The sequence below is a fragment of the Girardinichthys multiradiatus genome, chromosome 9 (assembly GCF_021462225.1).
Source record: "Girardinichthys multiradiatus isolate DD_20200921_A chromosome 9, DD_fGirMul_XY1, whole genome shotgun sequence".
NCBI lineage: Eukaryota > Metazoa > Chordata > Actinopteri > Cyprinodontiformes > Goodeidae > Girardinichthys > Girardinichthys multiradiatus.
This window is the reverse complement of record NC_061802.1, coordinates 4,022,730-4,040,098: the sequence shown is the minus strand read 5'-3', so window position 1 is coordinate 4,040,098 and position 17,369 is coordinate 4,022,730. Positions and strand designations below refer to the sequence as shown.

General features: G+C 42.9%; 2 protein-coding genes across 4 annotated transcripts in view; one reads left to right on the top strand and one right to left on the bottom strand.

Moving 5' to 3' along the window:
• apc2 (APC regulator of WNT signaling pathway 2) overlaps nt 1–17,369 on the bottom strand; it is a 38,447-nt gene that overhangs the window by 11,808 nt on the left and 9,270 nt on the right. For both annotated transcript variants that reach the window (XM_047374895.1, XM_047374896.1), the window contains exons 2-8: nt 15,461–15,622; nt 14,412–14,502; nt 12,608–12,986; nt 11,153–11,252; nt 10,960–11,067; nt 8,878–8,952; nt 141–239 (exon numbers count right to left, since the gene is read on the bottom strand). In XM_047374895.1, the coding sequence (XP_047230851.1) occupies nt 141–239; nt 8,878–8,952; nt 10,960–11,067; nt 11,153–11,252; nt 12,608–12,986; nt 14,412–14,502; nt 15,461–15,601 (993 nt within the window). In that variant the 5' untranslated portion in view covers nt 15,602–15,622. The remainder of the gene's footprint in view (nt 1–140; nt 240–8,877; nt 8,953–10,959; nt 11,068–11,152; nt 11,253–12,607; nt 12,987–14,411; nt 14,503–15,460; nt 15,623–17,369) is intronic.
• LOC124873875 (E3 ubiquitin/ISG15 ligase TRIM25-like) lies at nt 199–8,802 on the top strand. 2 transcript variants are annotated; one of them, XM_047374898.1, is made up of 5 exons: nt 199–278; nt 5,505–6,290; nt 6,516–6,645; nt 6,741–6,778; nt 7,959–8,802. In XM_047374898.1, exons 2-5 carry the CDS (start codon nt 5,609–5,611, stop codon nt 8,507–8,509), a joined length of 1,401 nt encoding a protein of 466 aa, XP_047230854.1. In that variant the 5' UTR covers nt 199–278; nt 5,505–5,608; the 3' UTR covers nt 8,510–8,802. The 2 variants fall into 2 exon arrangements, with proteins under 2 accessions (XP_047230854.1, XP_047230853.1); XM_047374897.1 differs by lacking the exon at nt 199–278 and adding an exon at nt 3,087–3,273.

Below are 17,369 nucleotides of genomic sequence, written 5' to 3'. Positions count from 1 at the left end.
ATTTAGTGTCTGATTAAATTAAGAACCAGCTCTTGTCCGAGGATTTAATGTGAACTTGTGAATCATCCTTCATGTCTATATATTCTGTTTTTCTGACCCTGTAATCATGCAAACCCAGAATCTAGGTGAGGAGATATTACCTTGCTGCCTCCGTCTGCAGCTTCAGCTCCTGCAGCTGCAGACGACGATGAGCCGCTGTTCTCTGGTTCTCCAGCGGGAGGCTTCTCAGCTCCAGACAGCTGCACACGAAAAGAGAAGAAGAGGGCATGAGTCACACGGTGACCCAGTTTCATTCCTTTGCCAGTTCTGCTTTGTTTGTAGAAGGAGGTTTAGAAAGTGGTAGAAATTCAGTTTTTGTTAAAACTGTCACCAGCTAGACACTGCTGCAGGTTCTCTGACTGCAGGAGTTTATTTTATTTAAAGCTGATGCAGAAAACCAAAATGTTCATGTGACAAAGAAATCAGTACACAGTTTGAGTTGTGTGTTTTTGTAAATCTGACAGCTCGTCTTTGCAGGTGAATACAGCCTGAAAATGCTCAGCTTCTTACATAAGAAAACTAGTGGCGCATGCTCTTAAGATCTCTCTGTGAACCTCATTCACATCCTAATTCCAGACATTTGAACCCGTGTGCAAACACCACATTCTTCAGGACCATAAAGACCAAGTCCTGACACACACAGACGAGAATAAAACACCGCTTCATTTGGATTCACAGGATAAAATCCTCAGTGATTTGTATCAAAGCTTTCACTCCCCCACCCTTGCCTCCATCTCATCACCATGGCAACGCCTCTGGCTGTGAAGTGTGTGTGTGGGAGAGCTGTAAATGAAGACAGCACTGACAAAGAGCTGAGATATTGTGTGTTCTCCTCCCGTTTAACAAAGGAAACCTAGATGTCTGCCGTCGGACTGCCAGTCCAAACTGCCTCCATTAAGACGAGGGCTGCAGCAGCCTTAGCAACGAGGAGCCGACAAAATGGAGGCCAGCGAGCAGAGCCCCCTGTTTGCTGTAACAGAGGATGAAGATGAATTTATTTCAATTTGTGTTGAAGTTTGAGAGAATGTCGTTTTCTATTAAATGTTTGGATCACTTACCAAAAGTTGTCTAAAAATGAGTCAAGTCAAAATGGTTCTGCAGTGAGACCTGTAGTGGAATTTTCTTATCAAAGTGGGAGAGAAGTTGACTCACAAGAGAAAATCCGGACGTTGTCTTTATAAAATTTATTCAAAGGCAGTCAGCGTTTGAATGACTCTGTCACTGAGCAAGTCAGTTAAGCAGAGCCACGAACACCAGTCCCACACATGTATTTATACTTAACATGACAGTGTTATCTCAACTTCAAAGAGTCTGTGTTTTATGGCCCTAGACCCTCCTCGGGTCAGAGGTAACAAAGTTATCTACGAGCAGACCATCTGCTCTTCCTGAGACATCACCCTAAAGGATGAGTTTCCACCATTAAACCTCCTGATAATGGATTTACAGACCAATTCCTCTAGGTAACAAAACACAGAGGTCAAAGGGGAGAGAGGTAAGGGAAGTTCAGAGCATTAAAAATAATTTTTCACAACAGACCGAACCAAAACCAGTCAGAATACGGATCACTGGTCCACAGACTTGGCATACTTACATTGACTTGAGTGGGAAAAATGAAGTGAACGTCTCTGGCATGTGATGGGGTAAACTGAACTGTTGCCACTGTTGTGGTGCAAGCAATAAAAGCCCTAAGAACGCCCGTGTTTCGCCATGCAGTCCTGTGTGGGCCACTACTTTCATAAATGCAAATAAACATTCCTGCAACTTTCACTGTGTTTTATATGCACAGCAGCCATATTGCCTTTGGGCTTGGAGTGTCAGAAATCCGACTTTAGGGCGGGTTCTGTCGGATAGTTTGTCCGATGTACAAATAAAACACACTTCTCTTATAATAAAAACAATCTGTCACGTGAAAGAACCATGGAGTTCAGTCAGCATGACTTTGCTTAGCCCCCTGACATTTAAACTGTACGTCTGGCAGCATTTTTGGGATCCGGTAGAATAAAATAAACTGAGATATAATGTATTATAAGTCCTATAGTGGTCAAACATGAACTGAATTATTTTATCCAGCTTAAAGATCCTTCAAAGCCCACTTCATTACTTCATTACTTGTTAAAACCTGTTAAAACTGCAGTAGGGAGTTCTGAGAAAACAGTGGACTTGGCCAGAAAATTTGAACAAGCACATCTTACAGGTCCCTCCATCTTGCTCTCTGCTGTGCTACAGCCCTCCCTCCACAGCGAAGCCAGCCGTGAACGTGCAGTAGCTTTTTGTCTTCTTCTGTTTAACCGTCTTTGTTTTCTGAGCAGGTGCCACTCAACAAATTGGCACCTTTCCTGCGATGTTAGGTTGCTTCTCCGCCATTAACACAGCCCCTTAGCACAGCTGCAACACACCAGCAATCTTGAGCTTAAACGACGGTACACGATGTGCGGGGGAGGGGTGTGAGCAGTGCGTACATGAGCGTGATTCCTCTTGGTTCTGATTGGTTGTTTCTGACCGGGAGCGGTGGATTTCTGCAAATGGCAGTAGGACCACTGGGAGGAGCCAGAGGAGCTTGATTTTTTCATGGATCATCTGTCATATTCTACTGTCAGGACATAGTGCCAGTTTCAACAAATATGTAAAAAAATATTTTTAAATAGTTAGGCAGCTTTAAACCTTTATTTGTGAAAATATAAAATTAAATGATTGTTTTATACATTTTCTTTGGCCATGCTGCTGAAGTCGGCATCTGATTCACATTCTATGCTTTGATGCTAAACTAAAGGGCTATTTGACTGTTTTTTAACAAAGACGTTGGACTGCACTGGATTGTCTAGTTCAAGACCTAAAACATTTAACCAGTGGTGTCCAAAGTGTTACCAAAGGACCACTTTGCTTACTAAATTGGTTATATTTCTGTGTATGATGGGGAACCTAAAGGGGCCTACCTACTGAAACTGCCCGAGGCCATTCACAAGTTAAACCCAGCCCTGATCCAAACATATGTTAAATTTGTCTTCTTTTCAAAGCAGAAACTAGAACTGCAGCTTCCTTTAGCCAATGACGTCCTCCTGTGTCAGACTAAAATATGGAGCCAAACAGGTTGGATGACAGCAGAGATAAACTGAGTGACAGAAAGTTTCTGAGAGAGACGCTGGTTCCAGTTCTGGTGTCAGTTAAATGGAGGTCTGAACTGCTGCCTTTTGGTTTTTAAATGAAGGATGAAGAAAAAAGGCGACTGAAGCAGCTGTGAGTATCTGACACGCTCCTATGGTTGCTGACATTTAACTCTTAACAAGCCTGAACACGATCAGAGGTTTACAGAAACTCCTGAACACACCTTCTGCTTTCAGTGTGACGACGTCATGCTATTTTTAAGTTTCATGATGTTCTTCTGGTAAAATCTGTTAATCTGATGGCTTATCAATGTGAAAAAAGAATAAGGCTGTTGAAATTGACACACATTGTGGTATGATCACTGACAAATGTTAGACTTGGTATAATATAAGGTGTTTTAAAGACTGACTCATTTTTAGCATACTGCCTCAAATCCTGACAAATACCTGATAGGTTTGATTATTTCTGATGACCGATGAAAGTAACCGAATCACAGTATTAAAAGGAAAGATGCACTCAAAGCTTCTATTTTGACAATAAATTGTTGATTATTTGGAGTTCTCTTCCTATGACTGATGGCTAAATGATCTGAGCTGGCTGCCAAAATATTTATGAAAACTTCAAATGTGGAATAATTTGTGACTTACAATCTTACAATTTGCTTTTGTTTTCTTAATGAACACTAAACCCATACTTGGAGACACTAAAGCATAAAGAGTGACATCCATTTTATTTTTCGAATTCTTGCAAGGTCTGTTCTGACCAGGATCACACCGTTCACTAGCAGGAGATGGAGGTTCATTATTGGGGTGGTAGTATATCAGGGACTAGGGTGGAGCATGGTGGCAGCAATGGCAGCGTAGATTGGTCAGAGAATCTGAAGCAGCACTGGTCATTCTGGCTCCATGCCACCCGAACACACACCAGGATAGCAGCTCTCTTAGTAAGTTTACAACCCGTAATTTCAATTTCCCAGGTCCACACTTTCCTGGATAAAGGTCCTGGTGTTGGGGTTGGACTTTCAGATTATCCCGGGGTCATTGAGGGGTGGGGCTGTGTGCTGAGCAACGATGATTTGTGGACCCTTTCTTGCAGACTTCCGCTCACCCACCATATTTAAGACTTGCGTGTTGTTGTTTTCTACTTTATATGAGATTCACATTTGAGCGCCGTGTTTGTGATCGAGAAAGGATCAAATGGAGAGGACACACGATTGGTGGACAAATGATGAGGTTCAAGCTCGTTTAAGCATTGTTGCTGATGAAGACTTTGAGTCGGCAACACAAACTGATAGGATGTACTCCAAAATTGCTGAAAAAAGAAATCTTATTACCGCCACTCGCCGGACTGGAGGTGTAGTGCAGTTTTATTTACAACTTTCCCGTATGTCACTAGGCTGATGTAAATAAATTTTCCATGGCCTTTCAGACCCATGGAAACAGAAAGAACACAAATTACCCAGGATTCCTTTTACTCAGGTAAAACAATTCCAGTTATTTAAACCCAGGGACTTTAGGGTGAAAAAGGGCTATTGTTGAGATTCTGGGACCACAGCTGCTGTGCAACCTGCATCTGTGCAATGGAAACTTAAATTGAAAGGATCTCAACATGCAGCTGTTAACAGCCAACCGACGCCACAAACATCTTGCCATGTTCAGGCCCTTTTTTACATAGCAATTGGTATGGGCTGAACCTCCTACAGGAGCAGGGCTCCCAGGGGAGGAGTACAAACCTTCAAATTGCGTTCAGGGTGTGATGTGTTGCTGGTAGACCAAAGGAAGCTGTGAGTTTTCAAGGCAGCAATATACTTGTTAGTCTTGGCATCATATTTACTGAGGAGGACGGAAGATGAGGAGACCAAGAAGAAGGAGGTGCAAGCAGGGGACTGATGGCTTTATAATGATTTTTTAAGAGTTGCACCATGACTCTTAAAATACTTCAGGCTTTAGAGCTTCAGCATAATCAGCTCATAGTGGTCAGTGAAAACTCCACTCATTGCGTTTTTGTGTGCTTGGCTCCTTCTGGCTGCACCTGCTAAGGTATCCTCACAAAGGTGCAAAGGACGACCATAGGCTGGTGGGAAAGGAACCTTAGCTGATGTCCACATCACTGTAAAACATGACTGTGGCTCAAGGTCCTTGGAAAATTTGAACATTTCCACCAAAACATTCCAACAGGATCAGTTTTTATTTGCATTTGAGCTATTTTTCTATAGATTTATGTAAAAGCATAGAAAACACAGCATGCTACAATCATAGGGCAATGCTTTGGCTTAATCATTCCACTTCAACGCTAATATTCCACGTATTTGTTAACGTGCAATCAATATTTATCACTAATTCCGCACATTTCTCATTGACTAGAACTCCATGCTGACTTCAAATTTCAAAGCACATCTCCAAAGAACCTGCAAAGAGGAGCTGAAAAACAAGACAATAAATATAGAAGAACAGAAGGTGTCAAAAAAATGAGCGCTCCTAAGGATCCGTCACATAAAAGTGACCAGAAGCAGCTAGAAACACAGCAGGATGATGACCTCAGGCCAGAGGAGCCAAACAGTAAAGACGACCAGGGAAAAGATTTTCCTAAAATGGGTCAAACAGCAAAAACAGCGATCAGTCCCCTGACTCTGATCAAAGAGGAAGTGAAGAAAATGTTCAAGGACAAGGATACCGATCCGAAACCGAGCCAATCGGCGGAGAAGATTACCAGCCCTTTGTCTCTTCTTAAAGAAGACTTTAATAGTTTAAAAGAGGAACTCTCCAATGTTTTTAGAATTGGTCGTTCAAGAGACCCAGAGAACAAGAATGTAGCAGAGAAGGACAACTCCAGGAACAACCCCAGGATAAACGTCTCCAGAGCAGATGAACCTTATAATAGTCTCTTCAGACAGGAGAAACCTTGCCAAAAGACTGCTCAAACAAATCACACAGAGGAAGCAAAAAGGAGCCAAGCAGAGTTAGAAATCAGTTCAATAAAACAAACCAAAGAAACTGAAAAAAGTGAGAAATCAAACAACACAAAATACAGTCTGAATAAATCTGAGGTCAGTCAGCTGCCTGCTTGTTGTTCTGAGGAGAAAACCGAGAAGACCAAGACGTTGGCTCCAACACGAAGTGAGACGATGTTTGCATCAAAAACAGCTACAGGTATGACTCAGAATAAGCTCTGAATCTATTAACAGTAAATCTGCAGTATTATTGCTGCAAATGTGATGTTACATGCACATTTGTGTAAAGTAAAAACCAACAGATGCTTAACAGATAAATTATTTCCTACAAATGCAAGCTAGCATGCATGTTTCAGAGACCTGTCTGCACTTCTGTTCAGTTTGAATTCGAGTCCAGTGCATCTAATGCCATCTTGTTCTGCAGCTCTTCAAAGCGAGGAGACTAAAAACTGTCGGCACAGCTCCCCTGATGCACCGGAGGAAGAGGAGGGTAAACCTTTAGAAAAGGCTCTATCCACTGAAACCAGTTTATTCCCTGTGAGAACTAACCTGAGGTGAGTTAAGCTATCCACACTTTTTTAATAAGGTCTGCCACACTTGACAGGCTTCATCTGATGTTTTTATCCTGGCAACTGTTTCTTATTTGCAGTAATCAGCCAACAGAAGACTTGTGGTCTCTGAAAAACTGTAAGTTAAGTTGGATTTCATATATTTCTTTTTTACGTTACTTTTTGGTTTAATAAACCTAACAATGTCATCTGCATAGAGTTCTGACTTTAGATCAGACTCAGCATTCCTTTCACAGACCTTACAGGTACCTTTTTAGGAACTTGCAGGTTAGTTTTCAGATCCTGCAGGTTACTTTCCAGCAGAGGTAAGGATTCGAGTCATGTGACTGGGAATCAAGTTCAGACAAATGTAATTACCTCACATGATAAAATCACGAAAGACTTGGGTCTTCACTTGGACTTCCACACTAATGACTCATGACTACGGCCATTTCACTTGAAAATATTCGATATCTTACAGCAAGCATAAAAAGTGTTACAATGGATCCGAGCCTTGGTGTGGAATCCAGCCAGCTGTGCGCCTCGTCCCATTGCTGCAACATACACATTGTATCTCTTATGTTGTTTACCTGCTTTTCTTCTTCATCCTATAATGACCTCAAAGAAGCCAACCATGGATGAGAGGAGCTCCCTTCTAGGGCTATCAATGAGGTGGGCGCAGAGTTGGATAAAGAAAACAGAAAAGAAAAAGTGCGCAGTATCTCCCAAATAGTCGTAGCAATCCTGCATAATTCTGCACAATAATGCTGAGGAACCTTCAGGCAGAAGCAAACTCAAGCCTTTGAGTCTGGTGTTGGACTGTGGAATGCTCTTAGATACGGAGCATCCCGCAGTTTCTCCCCCTAAGTCCTAATGTGTTTTTTCTCAAAATCTAGAAATAAATAATCATTACTCTGTGGTCAAATGACTTGTTTAAGATTCAAAAATTAAAGGTTTAAGACTTGGACTTGCATCTCTTGATTTTGGAAGTCAGGACTTTCATGTATTTATTTGGAACTCCTGGAAAGACCTGAGACTTGTGTGTGACTTGCGAAACAGTGACTTGATCTCAAGGTTTTACAGGTTATCAGGCTGATTGTTTTGTGTTTTTTGTGTTTAAATCTGCAATTATTCCAAAATGTTAAATTTTGAAAATGGAATTTTTCGACTGAACAAGATTCCTTTTCAGGAACTGAATTGATAATTAGGTGGGATCAAACTGTAGACTTTGCATAAAAAGAAGAGATTTTCAAGCTTTTTAGCAAAAATTTGCCATCAGAAGCTCATGAAATGTTTTTTTGTTCTTGTTTTACCATCAGCTGCCATTTACCTGACCTTTGACCCCAACACGGCCAACTCAGAGCTCCGCTTAACAAACGGCAACAGAAAGGCAACTCGAGACTGGTTAAAACTTCGATCTGTGCACCACCAGGAGCGATTTGAGCAATGCCCCCAGGTTCTGTGCAGAGAAGGGCTTCTGGACGTAGCTTACTGGGAGGTGTTGTGGACTGGCGGCGTTGACATTGGTGTTACTGACAACAGTATTTCCAGAGACACGGTGAGCTGCCTGCTGGGACACAACGAGCGGTCCTGGAGTCTGGAGTGCTCCAACGGATTCTACACGCCATGCCACAACAACAGAAGATTCCAGTCCTCCTCACCTGAACCCTTCAGCAATAGGGTTGGGGTTTACCTCAACTGCTCTGCTGGAATGCTGTCCTTTTTCTGCATTTCCCAGGATGCAATGGTTCACCTGCACACTTTCACCTTCACTTTCAGAGAGCCGCTATACCCATGTTTCTGGGTTTGGGCCAATAACGGCTCGGTGACACTGTGCCAGGTGGAGCTAGACTGGGAGCGACTTCTGTAGTGAGACTCTCACGGTGCGACTGAAAGACCGTCATTCACTCTTCTGTTACAGCTGAGTGATTGATGTGGGCATTAATCTATCAATAAATGTACTTCTTTCACTGAAGATACAATACGTATGAACCAAAAAAGTGTTGTTTTAAGGTTACATGACAAAGTGTAAATGTATTTAAAAAGAATTTAATTTAATTTTAATGGAAATAATGAAGAATATCTTATTAATTAGGTCATATTTACATGGTATTCTCTGCATGCAGTCGGAAACCTTTATAAAGCTGCCTTTGAACAATCGACCACCACTGTGTTTTTGGTTCTGGATCTGCTTGTGTGCTGTTTTATGAGTGTGTTACTGTGTACAGCCTGTCTGACCTGTAGCTGGCTCTCCTGACTCCCTCGGGCTTCCTGAAGCTCTTTTTCCAGCTGCTCCAGGCGAGCTGCACGCATCTGCAACGCATAAACCGCATTGAAACTACTTAGAAATGTCACCAGCAGCTTTTACTGTCAACTCTAACTGTGTAATCTGCCGTTATTTTATTAATATTTTTTACTTTGCAGCTGCACCAAGAGCTTCTTTCATTCAAGAACTAATGTACAGTAGCAGTAAAATGAACAGACAAAATGGCGGACCCCTTTGCCAGGGATGTATTCAACTCTCACCTCCGGGAGAGCTTTGACCAGATTCCGAGGGATGTTGGATACATAGAGTCCGAATGGACCATGTTCTCCACATGTATTGTCGATGCTGCTGCCCGTAGCTGTGGCCGTAAGGTCTGCGGTGCCTGTCGCGGCGGCAATCCCCAAACCCGGTGGTGGACACCGGCAGTAAGGGATGCTGTCAAGCTGAAGAAGGAGTCCTATCGGCTGTGGTTGGCTTGTGGGACTCCTGAAGAGGCTGACGGGTACCGTGAGACGGGTACCAAGAGTGCCGCGGCCCGGGCCGTGGCAGAGGCAAAAACTCGGACCTGGGAGGAGTTCGGTGAGGCCATGGAGAAGGACTACCGGTTGGCCCCGAAGCGATTCTGGCAAACCATCCGGCGCCTCAGGAGGGGGAAGCAGTGCTTCGCCAACACTGTTTACAGTGGGGGTGGGGAGCTGCTGACCTCGACTGGGGACATTATCGGCCGGAGAAAGGAGTACTTCGAGGATCTCCTCAATCCTGCCATCACGCATTCCCTGGTGGAAACAGAGGCTGGGGACTCGGGGTTGGACTCTTTCATCACCCAGGCTGAAGTCACCGAGGTGGTTAAAAAGCTCCGCGGTGGCAAGGCTTCGGGGTTGGATGAGATCTGCCCTGAGTACCTCAAGTCTTTGGATGTTGTGGGGCTGTCATGGTTGACACGCCTCTTCAACATTGCATGGCGGACGGGTTGGTTCGCATTGCCGGCACTAAATCGGACCTGTTCCTGGTGCATGTTGGACTCCGGTAGGGTTGCCCTTTGTCACCGGTCCTGTTCAGAACTTTTATTGACAGGATTTCTAGGCGCAGCCAAGGGCCAGAGGGGGTCTGGTTTGGGGACCAGAGGATTTCGTCTCTTCTTTTTGCAGATGATGTGGTCCTGCTGGCCCCATCTAGCCAAGACCTACAGCATGCACTGGGGCAGTTCGCAGCCGAGTGTGAAGCGGCTGGGATGAAGATCAGCTCCTCCAAGGCTTTGGTTCTCGACCGGAAAAGGGTGGCTTGTCCTCTTCAGGTTGGAGGGAAGTTCCTGCCTCAAGTGGAGGAATTTAAGTATCTCGGGGTCTTGTTCACGAGTGAGGGAAGAATGGAGCGGGAGATCGACAGATGGATCGGTGCGGCTGCCACAGTAATGGGGGCGCTGTGCTGGTCCGTTGTGGTGAAGAGAGAGCTGAGCCGAAAAGCGAAGCTCTCGATTTACCGGTCGGTCTATGTTCCTACCCTCACCTATGGCCATGAACTTTGGGTCATGAACAAAAGAACGAGATCCCGGATACAAGCGGCTGAAATGAGCTTCCTCCGTAGGGTGGCCGGGCACTCCCTTAGAGATAGGGTGAGGATCTCGGCCATCCAGGAGGGGCTCGGAGTAGAGCCGCTGCTCCTCCACATTGATAGGAGCCAGTTGAGGTGGCTCGGGCATCTATACCGGATGCCTCCTGGGCTCCTTCCTCGGGAGGTGTTCCAGGCATGTCCCACCGGGAGGAGGCCCAGGGGACGGCCCAGGACACGCTGGAGGGACTATGTCTCTCGGCTGGCCTGGGAACGCCTTGGGCTCCCCCCTGAGGAGCTGTAGGAGGTGTCTGGGGAGAGGGACGTCTGGGCGTCTCTGCTAAGTGTGCTGCCCCCGCAACCCGGTCCCGGATAAGTGGAAGACGACGAGTATGAGTACGACGAGTACAAAATGGCCTGATTTCCATTCTTAATACAGGTGTTAAATCTTTACCTTTCTGCTTTTCCTAATTGATGAATTCTGCAGCATCTGCCAGAGGTCTCACCTGAGTTCTGTGCACCATCTCATTGCTGGCTAAGTAGTGATCCGCAATTAAAGATCGATGGACTTTATCCTCCAGATTCTGTCGGATTAGATCTAACTGCAGAGAAATCTGCAGCAGCACACAGAGGTCACAGGTTAAATACTGATTGTAACATCAAGCAAGCAGTGGTCTCCGCTTAATGTTTTGTTCTCACCTCATCGATGCGTGGCAGCTGTGCCAGCCTGTGACATGTATGGGAGAGGACCTCCAGGCGTTCCCGTTCCTCACGGTCAATCTCTCCCAGCAAAAGGTTCCTACAGAGATTTAGATCCCACTGTTAACCTACTTCTTAGCTAGTAACGTCCTGTTACACTATGTAGCTAGACTACACCTAAGATGCTACAAAATTATGAAACTTACAACACTTATGCATGTAGTCCTTTTTGCCATTCCCTATCTTTCATTTTCATTTTTTTAGTTGACCAGAGTTCATTTTAACTGTTAACAAGCTGTAATGCTAAGTAGATGCTAGCAAGCCAGCAACTTAGCAGAAAAAAGACTTTATGTCAATAACTGTTTAATTTTTTTCAAAGTTGCTCAGTTGATTTATTTTATGTCATCCTCTTTCTGTTTTCTGTAATTTAATCTAACAGGGTTTTTAAAATTTCTATCAAACAGTGATGTTAAGTAGTAGTTAGCTGGTAGCTGTCACCTCCTGTCTCCATTTGCTGTTCTTTGGGCGACTGGAGTTCTTTTTAGCTGTGAACTAGTTAGTAGAACTAGCAGCTAGCTAGCTAGCTACATAGTCAGCATACAAAGCTTTACTCATTTTTATATTTTGTTTAAATCCATCCATCCATCCATCCCTCCCTCCATCCATCCATCCATCCCTCCCTCCCTCCATCCATCCATCCATACCTGCTTCTATCTACAGGGTCATGGAAGAGCTGGTGCCTACCTTCAGTAGGGAGCAGTAGAGAAAAGTGGGGTACATTTTGGACAGGTTGCCAGTCCATGTCAGACTTAAGTATTTCATTTTTTAAATAATTGTGTAAAACATTTGTGCAACCAATGGCTTTGTTTTCATTCTTGATCTGGGTTTCTGGATCTTTAATCTAGCAGAGCTCTTAGCTGTTAACCAACTGATTTGCTGCCTAGCTAGCTAGTTAGCTAGTAACTTTAAAACATGCCACCAATCTAATTTTCAATTTTTGCAAAGCTTAAACTAAGTTATTCTTTCACAAAATGCATATCATTTCAGAATTTGTTGTTTAGACTATTGGTGTACCCTGGCTCTTGACCATTTACTCATAGACATAGTTTCCAGTCCCTTTGCCACCCTGACCAATTATTAAGGATATAATTAATAGATATATGTGATAATTATATCTTCTGCATCCAAAGTTTATGTCCCTGAAATACATTTTTTTTTCTTTGAAAATTGTTTTTAATGTTACCAACAAACTATCACTTTCAAAGCCAACTCTGGTAATTATTCAATACAAATGAAGAATAATACAGAGACGAGGCAAATATGTTATTTCAACATTAGGTTTTGGTGAGAAAAGTTAATTTTGGAATTAAGTTAAAAAAAACATGTTTTTGATTTTTATTTGAAGCTCAAATGTTCAAAATATTGGATGAAGCTTGGTAGCATTCCTCCACTGACCTCTCCTTGTACAGCTCCTCAAAGTGATGGTCACTCAACCGCCCATCTCCTTCACTAATCACAGCTGTCTGGGGTGGAGCTCCATCCAGTAAGTGATTTGGCAGCATGATGGCGGCCTCCCCAGTAGACACCATGCTTTGGCGAGACGCCGCTCGGAGCGGGCTCCTGGCTCTGTTCACCGCAGCCATAGATGAGGAGGAGGAGCAGCAGGAAGATGGAGGCAGAGCCAAGTGATCCTCTAGTTCCACACTTCCACTCAAACCTGGCCCGGCACCTGTGATGCTTCTCATGCCTGGCCCTCCCAGACCAGAGGTTAGAAGCCTCAGGTTGTGAGGTTGGTGTTTGAGTTCATAGTAGTTGGTGAGGTCCATGTAGAGCTCTAAAGAACAAGGAGAAAATTAAATAATCATCAGATCATTCCTTTATTCTTCATTTGAAGAACTTGTTAGTTGAATAGATTTTAGCATTAGCTAACTGCTATTTAAAATTCATCTGACACTGGTGCATGAAAAAAATGTTGAACAAAACCTGCTGCAGATGCAGAAAATATAGACATCACATTTAAACAAACATTACTGCAAAAAGTAGGAGAAAAATGTGTTGAAAATGACAATGTTGACAGTTTTTTGTGGACACAAAACCAGACAAACCTAATGTGTTTGTTAGCAATGGCTAACATTTATTTTCAATAATTGCTCTATAGTAATAAATGATGTACAATTTAACAGCAAAGAAGACATCAGGGTTTGAGTCTTAAAAGTCTAAGAGCCAAATGCCAAAAGATGCGCTAGAATCTACATTTTTTGCAAATATGTTGCTCCAACTGTCAGCTCTATATGTGCACTTTATTCACACAGCAAATTGCTTTGTTATATGATGATGAATTTACACATATCAGCTTCAGCAGATGTGAGTGATTTGTTCACCTTTGGTGGTCAATTTGTTGTCATCTTTTCACAATCTAAACAATGTCAGACAGTTTTTAAAGGAAGAAAGGCTAACTTATATTTTCAGTGGTCGTGTCAATCTGACCGTTTTTGTCCTAGATGTGATTTATGAGCTACGGTTGGAGGGGGTCTCTAAATACATGCATAATAGCTCTTTAAAACTGGGCAAACAGCGTGAACAAAGAGATTGAAGAGTTTTATCTTAGAAACAGATCCTCTATTGTGTGGGCTTTGGGAATTAAATGCATGCATAAAATCTGTTTTGTGTGCCTTTATGGAAATTAACTGTTAAATGGACTGAAATTATATTTTTATTTATATGTTTCTAGTCATACTGACCACTCCAAGTTTTAACGTTCACAGAAGTGCACACATTAGTACACAGATACGCAGATTGGTAGGGAACTTGGTGTTACGTTGTCTTATATGAGATAGTCCCACACATCATCCTCTCTGAGGTTAAAGGTGAAATAAACAACCAATCTGTTCTGGCTCAGTTCAGTTTTAAAGCTGCTTTTTATTTCCTTTAATATTAAGCTCGAGTCAGTTGATGCATTAATTTCATTTATCTGATTATTTCATTTCACTTATGTCACAGACAGAAAACAGCTTTCTGCTTTTAATATCTGTACAGCTTAATTGGATTCAGGTTCAGATGATTTAATTGGGATATACTGAGTCATAACGATGCCCAGCCAGTTGCAGCCAATCAGTTTAACTGATTAACTCAATCCTTTCCTGTAGAAATGAAAAGTGGTCCCAGTAGAGTTCTCAGCATTTGACAGTGTGTTTGTGTGTGCTAGAGGGAGTTGAAGAGGTAAACATTTTCTTTACAAGAGTGAAAAATGGAATCAGACCTTTGAGCTGGTGCAGCACGTCAGTTCTCCCAGATGAGGCCAGGTTTCCTGCCTCCTGCTCCAGTTTACTCTGCAGCTGCTTCAACATCTCCTGCATTCAAATGGAGGAAACCCAGAGTTAAGCAATTTTCTAATCCGGCTAAAAACAAAGGAGTCAGGAGTCAACCATGCCTGTGCTGTATCACCAACATCGCCTCAACCTAAGCAAAAGTAAAAATAAATTTTGCACATTAAACAGAAACAATCCTTTCTCTTGCAGTCTCACCTCCTGCAGGTACATGCTGAACAGATGTACCTGCATGTGTGCCTGCTGCCTCTTTGCTGTTTGCACATCTTCAGTCTGATAAAACTAAAGCTGGATAATCCAGCTGCTCAGCATCTGCACACGTGACTCTGCACATGCATGTGAGTGTGCCTGGAGCTGACACACTGGAGCCATTAATCTAGCAGGATTAATGGCTTTTTTTTACTGTCAGATTTTGTTTTTTGGATTTCACACTAAAAATAAAAATATAAAACCTAATTTGTTAAGAAAATATGCTTACATTCAAATAAATATGAGCATGACGTTTGAGTTGACAGCAGCCACTAAAATAATGTGTACTTAAAGTACATTATTATTAAACTAATACCATTTTCTGACTAGAACACATACTTAAGCATCTGTGGTCAATTTGCATCAATGGAACAAGTAAATGTACTTTAACCATGAAAGAAGAAAATGTGCTGCAGGTTCCTTGATATAAAGATCAGTTTTGAACACAGCAGAAAATGAAAGGATAATAAGATTTTTCCCCAATTAGACATATATTTATTCTTACTGAAGTCAAAACAAAGTACACCAGAGAACAGGCTGTTCAATGACCTCTAACCCCTGACCCTGGACTAAACAGATTTCTGATTATCGATGCATTTAATGAACATCATTTTCAGTATATGAAGTCAATCAAAGGAAAAATGGCTGTATCTCTAAGTTAGAGTATTCCAATTTTGTAAAATAATGAAATCAGTATATCTCAGGTCCAGCAGCTTGTCAGATCCTCACTCACCTTCATGCCAAATGTCTCTGTCTCCAGTTTGCACAGGTGGTGTGAGTTGTCCTCCAGCTCTCTCCTCAGGTGGGAGTTCTCCTTCCGGAGAACCTCCACCTGGAGGGCCAGATGGTCATAGGAAACCACGGCGTTGGCCATGTTCACCAGCTACAGCGCCCCCTGCAGGATGAGAACAAAAAGGCAGGTTTACACATAATAAACAGCCGCTCTTGAAAAGCACTCAGCTGATTACTACCTTTCCAGGATTAAAAAGTCAAATTTCTATCAGCTTACTCTGATAATAATGGAAACAGGGACATTTGTATTTAAATAAAACTGTCTGCGAAATGCCAGAATAATCAGAGAAAGAACTTTATTAGATTAAGATTTTTTTTTTTACTTTCTTTAAATTCAGAAGTTTACATACAGATCCCTAGTATTTGAAAGAATTGCCTTTTCAATTCCTTTTTTGGTCAAACATTTGTGTATCACTTCACAAACGTCTCACTGTAGTTTGCTGGAATTGCGACCCATTCCTCCCGGCAGAACTTGTTTAACTGGGTCAGGTTTGTAGGCTGCCTTGCTCACACACACCTTTTTAGCTCGACCAACAAATTCTTCACGGGACTGACATCAGGAGTTTATGATGGCCGATCCAAAGCACTGACTTTGTTCTCTTTGAGACACTTTAACAAATTTTGTGGTATAAAGACACATTTGTGTCCAAGCTTTAACTTCCTGGTTGATGTCTGGAGATGTTGAGTAAATATCTCCTCATAATGTCCTTTCCTCATTATGCCATCTATTGTTTCAAGTGCACCAGTCTCTCGTGCACCAAGGCACCCCACAGCATAACCCCACCACCCCTGTACGTAACAGTTAAGATGGTGTTTTCTGGTTTACAAGCTTCCTCTTTTTGTTTTGTCTCATTTAATGCCAGACAGTGAGACAAAAAGGTTGTGTGTCTGTCTACAAAGTGTATGTAACTATCTGTTGTCAAGTGTGAATATGCAGCAGCTCTGGAAACGTGCTTCATGAATGAGGGTCTTCACTTGCATACAAGTTACTGTGTTTGAGGGTCACCTAATACTGCAGAGCTCAGCTACTGTGTGTGTCTCTCATGTCCCCCATCAAAGACCTTGGATATATTGATGTTCACCATTGCCATGACAACAGTGCAGCATCCCTGCCTCATTTCTATGGTAACACGTTTACACGTTTACATCAAGTCTTTGCCAGTGCCTTTCCGCTCTCTCTAACACACAGGCATACACACGCACACACACACACACACACACACACACACACACACACACACACACAGAGCTGCAGTCTTTGCAAAGCGTCACTGTCATCTGGACAAAGCCAGCAGCACCGTGAGGATCATCAGTCAGTCAGTCAGTCATTTTCTACCGCTTATTCCATAGTGGGTCGCGGGGAAGCTGGTGCGTATCTCCAGCAGTCTATGGGAAAGAGACAGGGTACACCCTGGACAGGTTGCCAGTCCATCGCAGGGCAACACACAAACAACCATGCACACACTCATTCATACACCTAAGGGCAATTTAGACTGATCAATTAACCTAACAGGATCATGTTCTTTGATTTCTTCAGAACATTTAATACAATCCAACCTGATTTGCTTTGTCAGAAACTCTAGAAGACTCAGGTGGAGGCCTCAACAATCTTCTGGATCAAAGACTACCTGACAAACAGACCACAGTTTGTGAGACTGAAGGGTTGTGAGTCTAACCAGGTAGTCAGCAGCACAGGAGCACCACAGGGGACGGTACTCTCACCATTCCTTTACACTCTGTACACCTCAGACTTCCAGTACAAGACAGACTCCTGTCATCTGCAGAAATACTCAGATGATTCTGTAGATGTGGGGTGGATCAGAGATGGACAAGAAGCTGAGTACTGGGAG

Bases quoted from the DNA above. Each gene is read 5' to 3' on its own strand.
- LOC124873875 (XM_047374898.1), top strand. From the start codon at position 5,609: ATGAGCGCTCCTAAGGATCCGTCACATAAAAGTGACCAGAAGCAGCTA. The intron at 6,291-6,515 runs GTATGACTCAGA...CTTGTTCTGCAG, and splicing joins TGCATCAAAAACAGCTACAG to CTCTTCAAAGCGAGGAGACT. The intron at 6,779-7,958 runs GTAAGTTAAGTT...TTTTACCATCAG, and splicing joins CTTGTGGTCTCTGAAAAACT to CTGCCATTTACCTGACCTTT.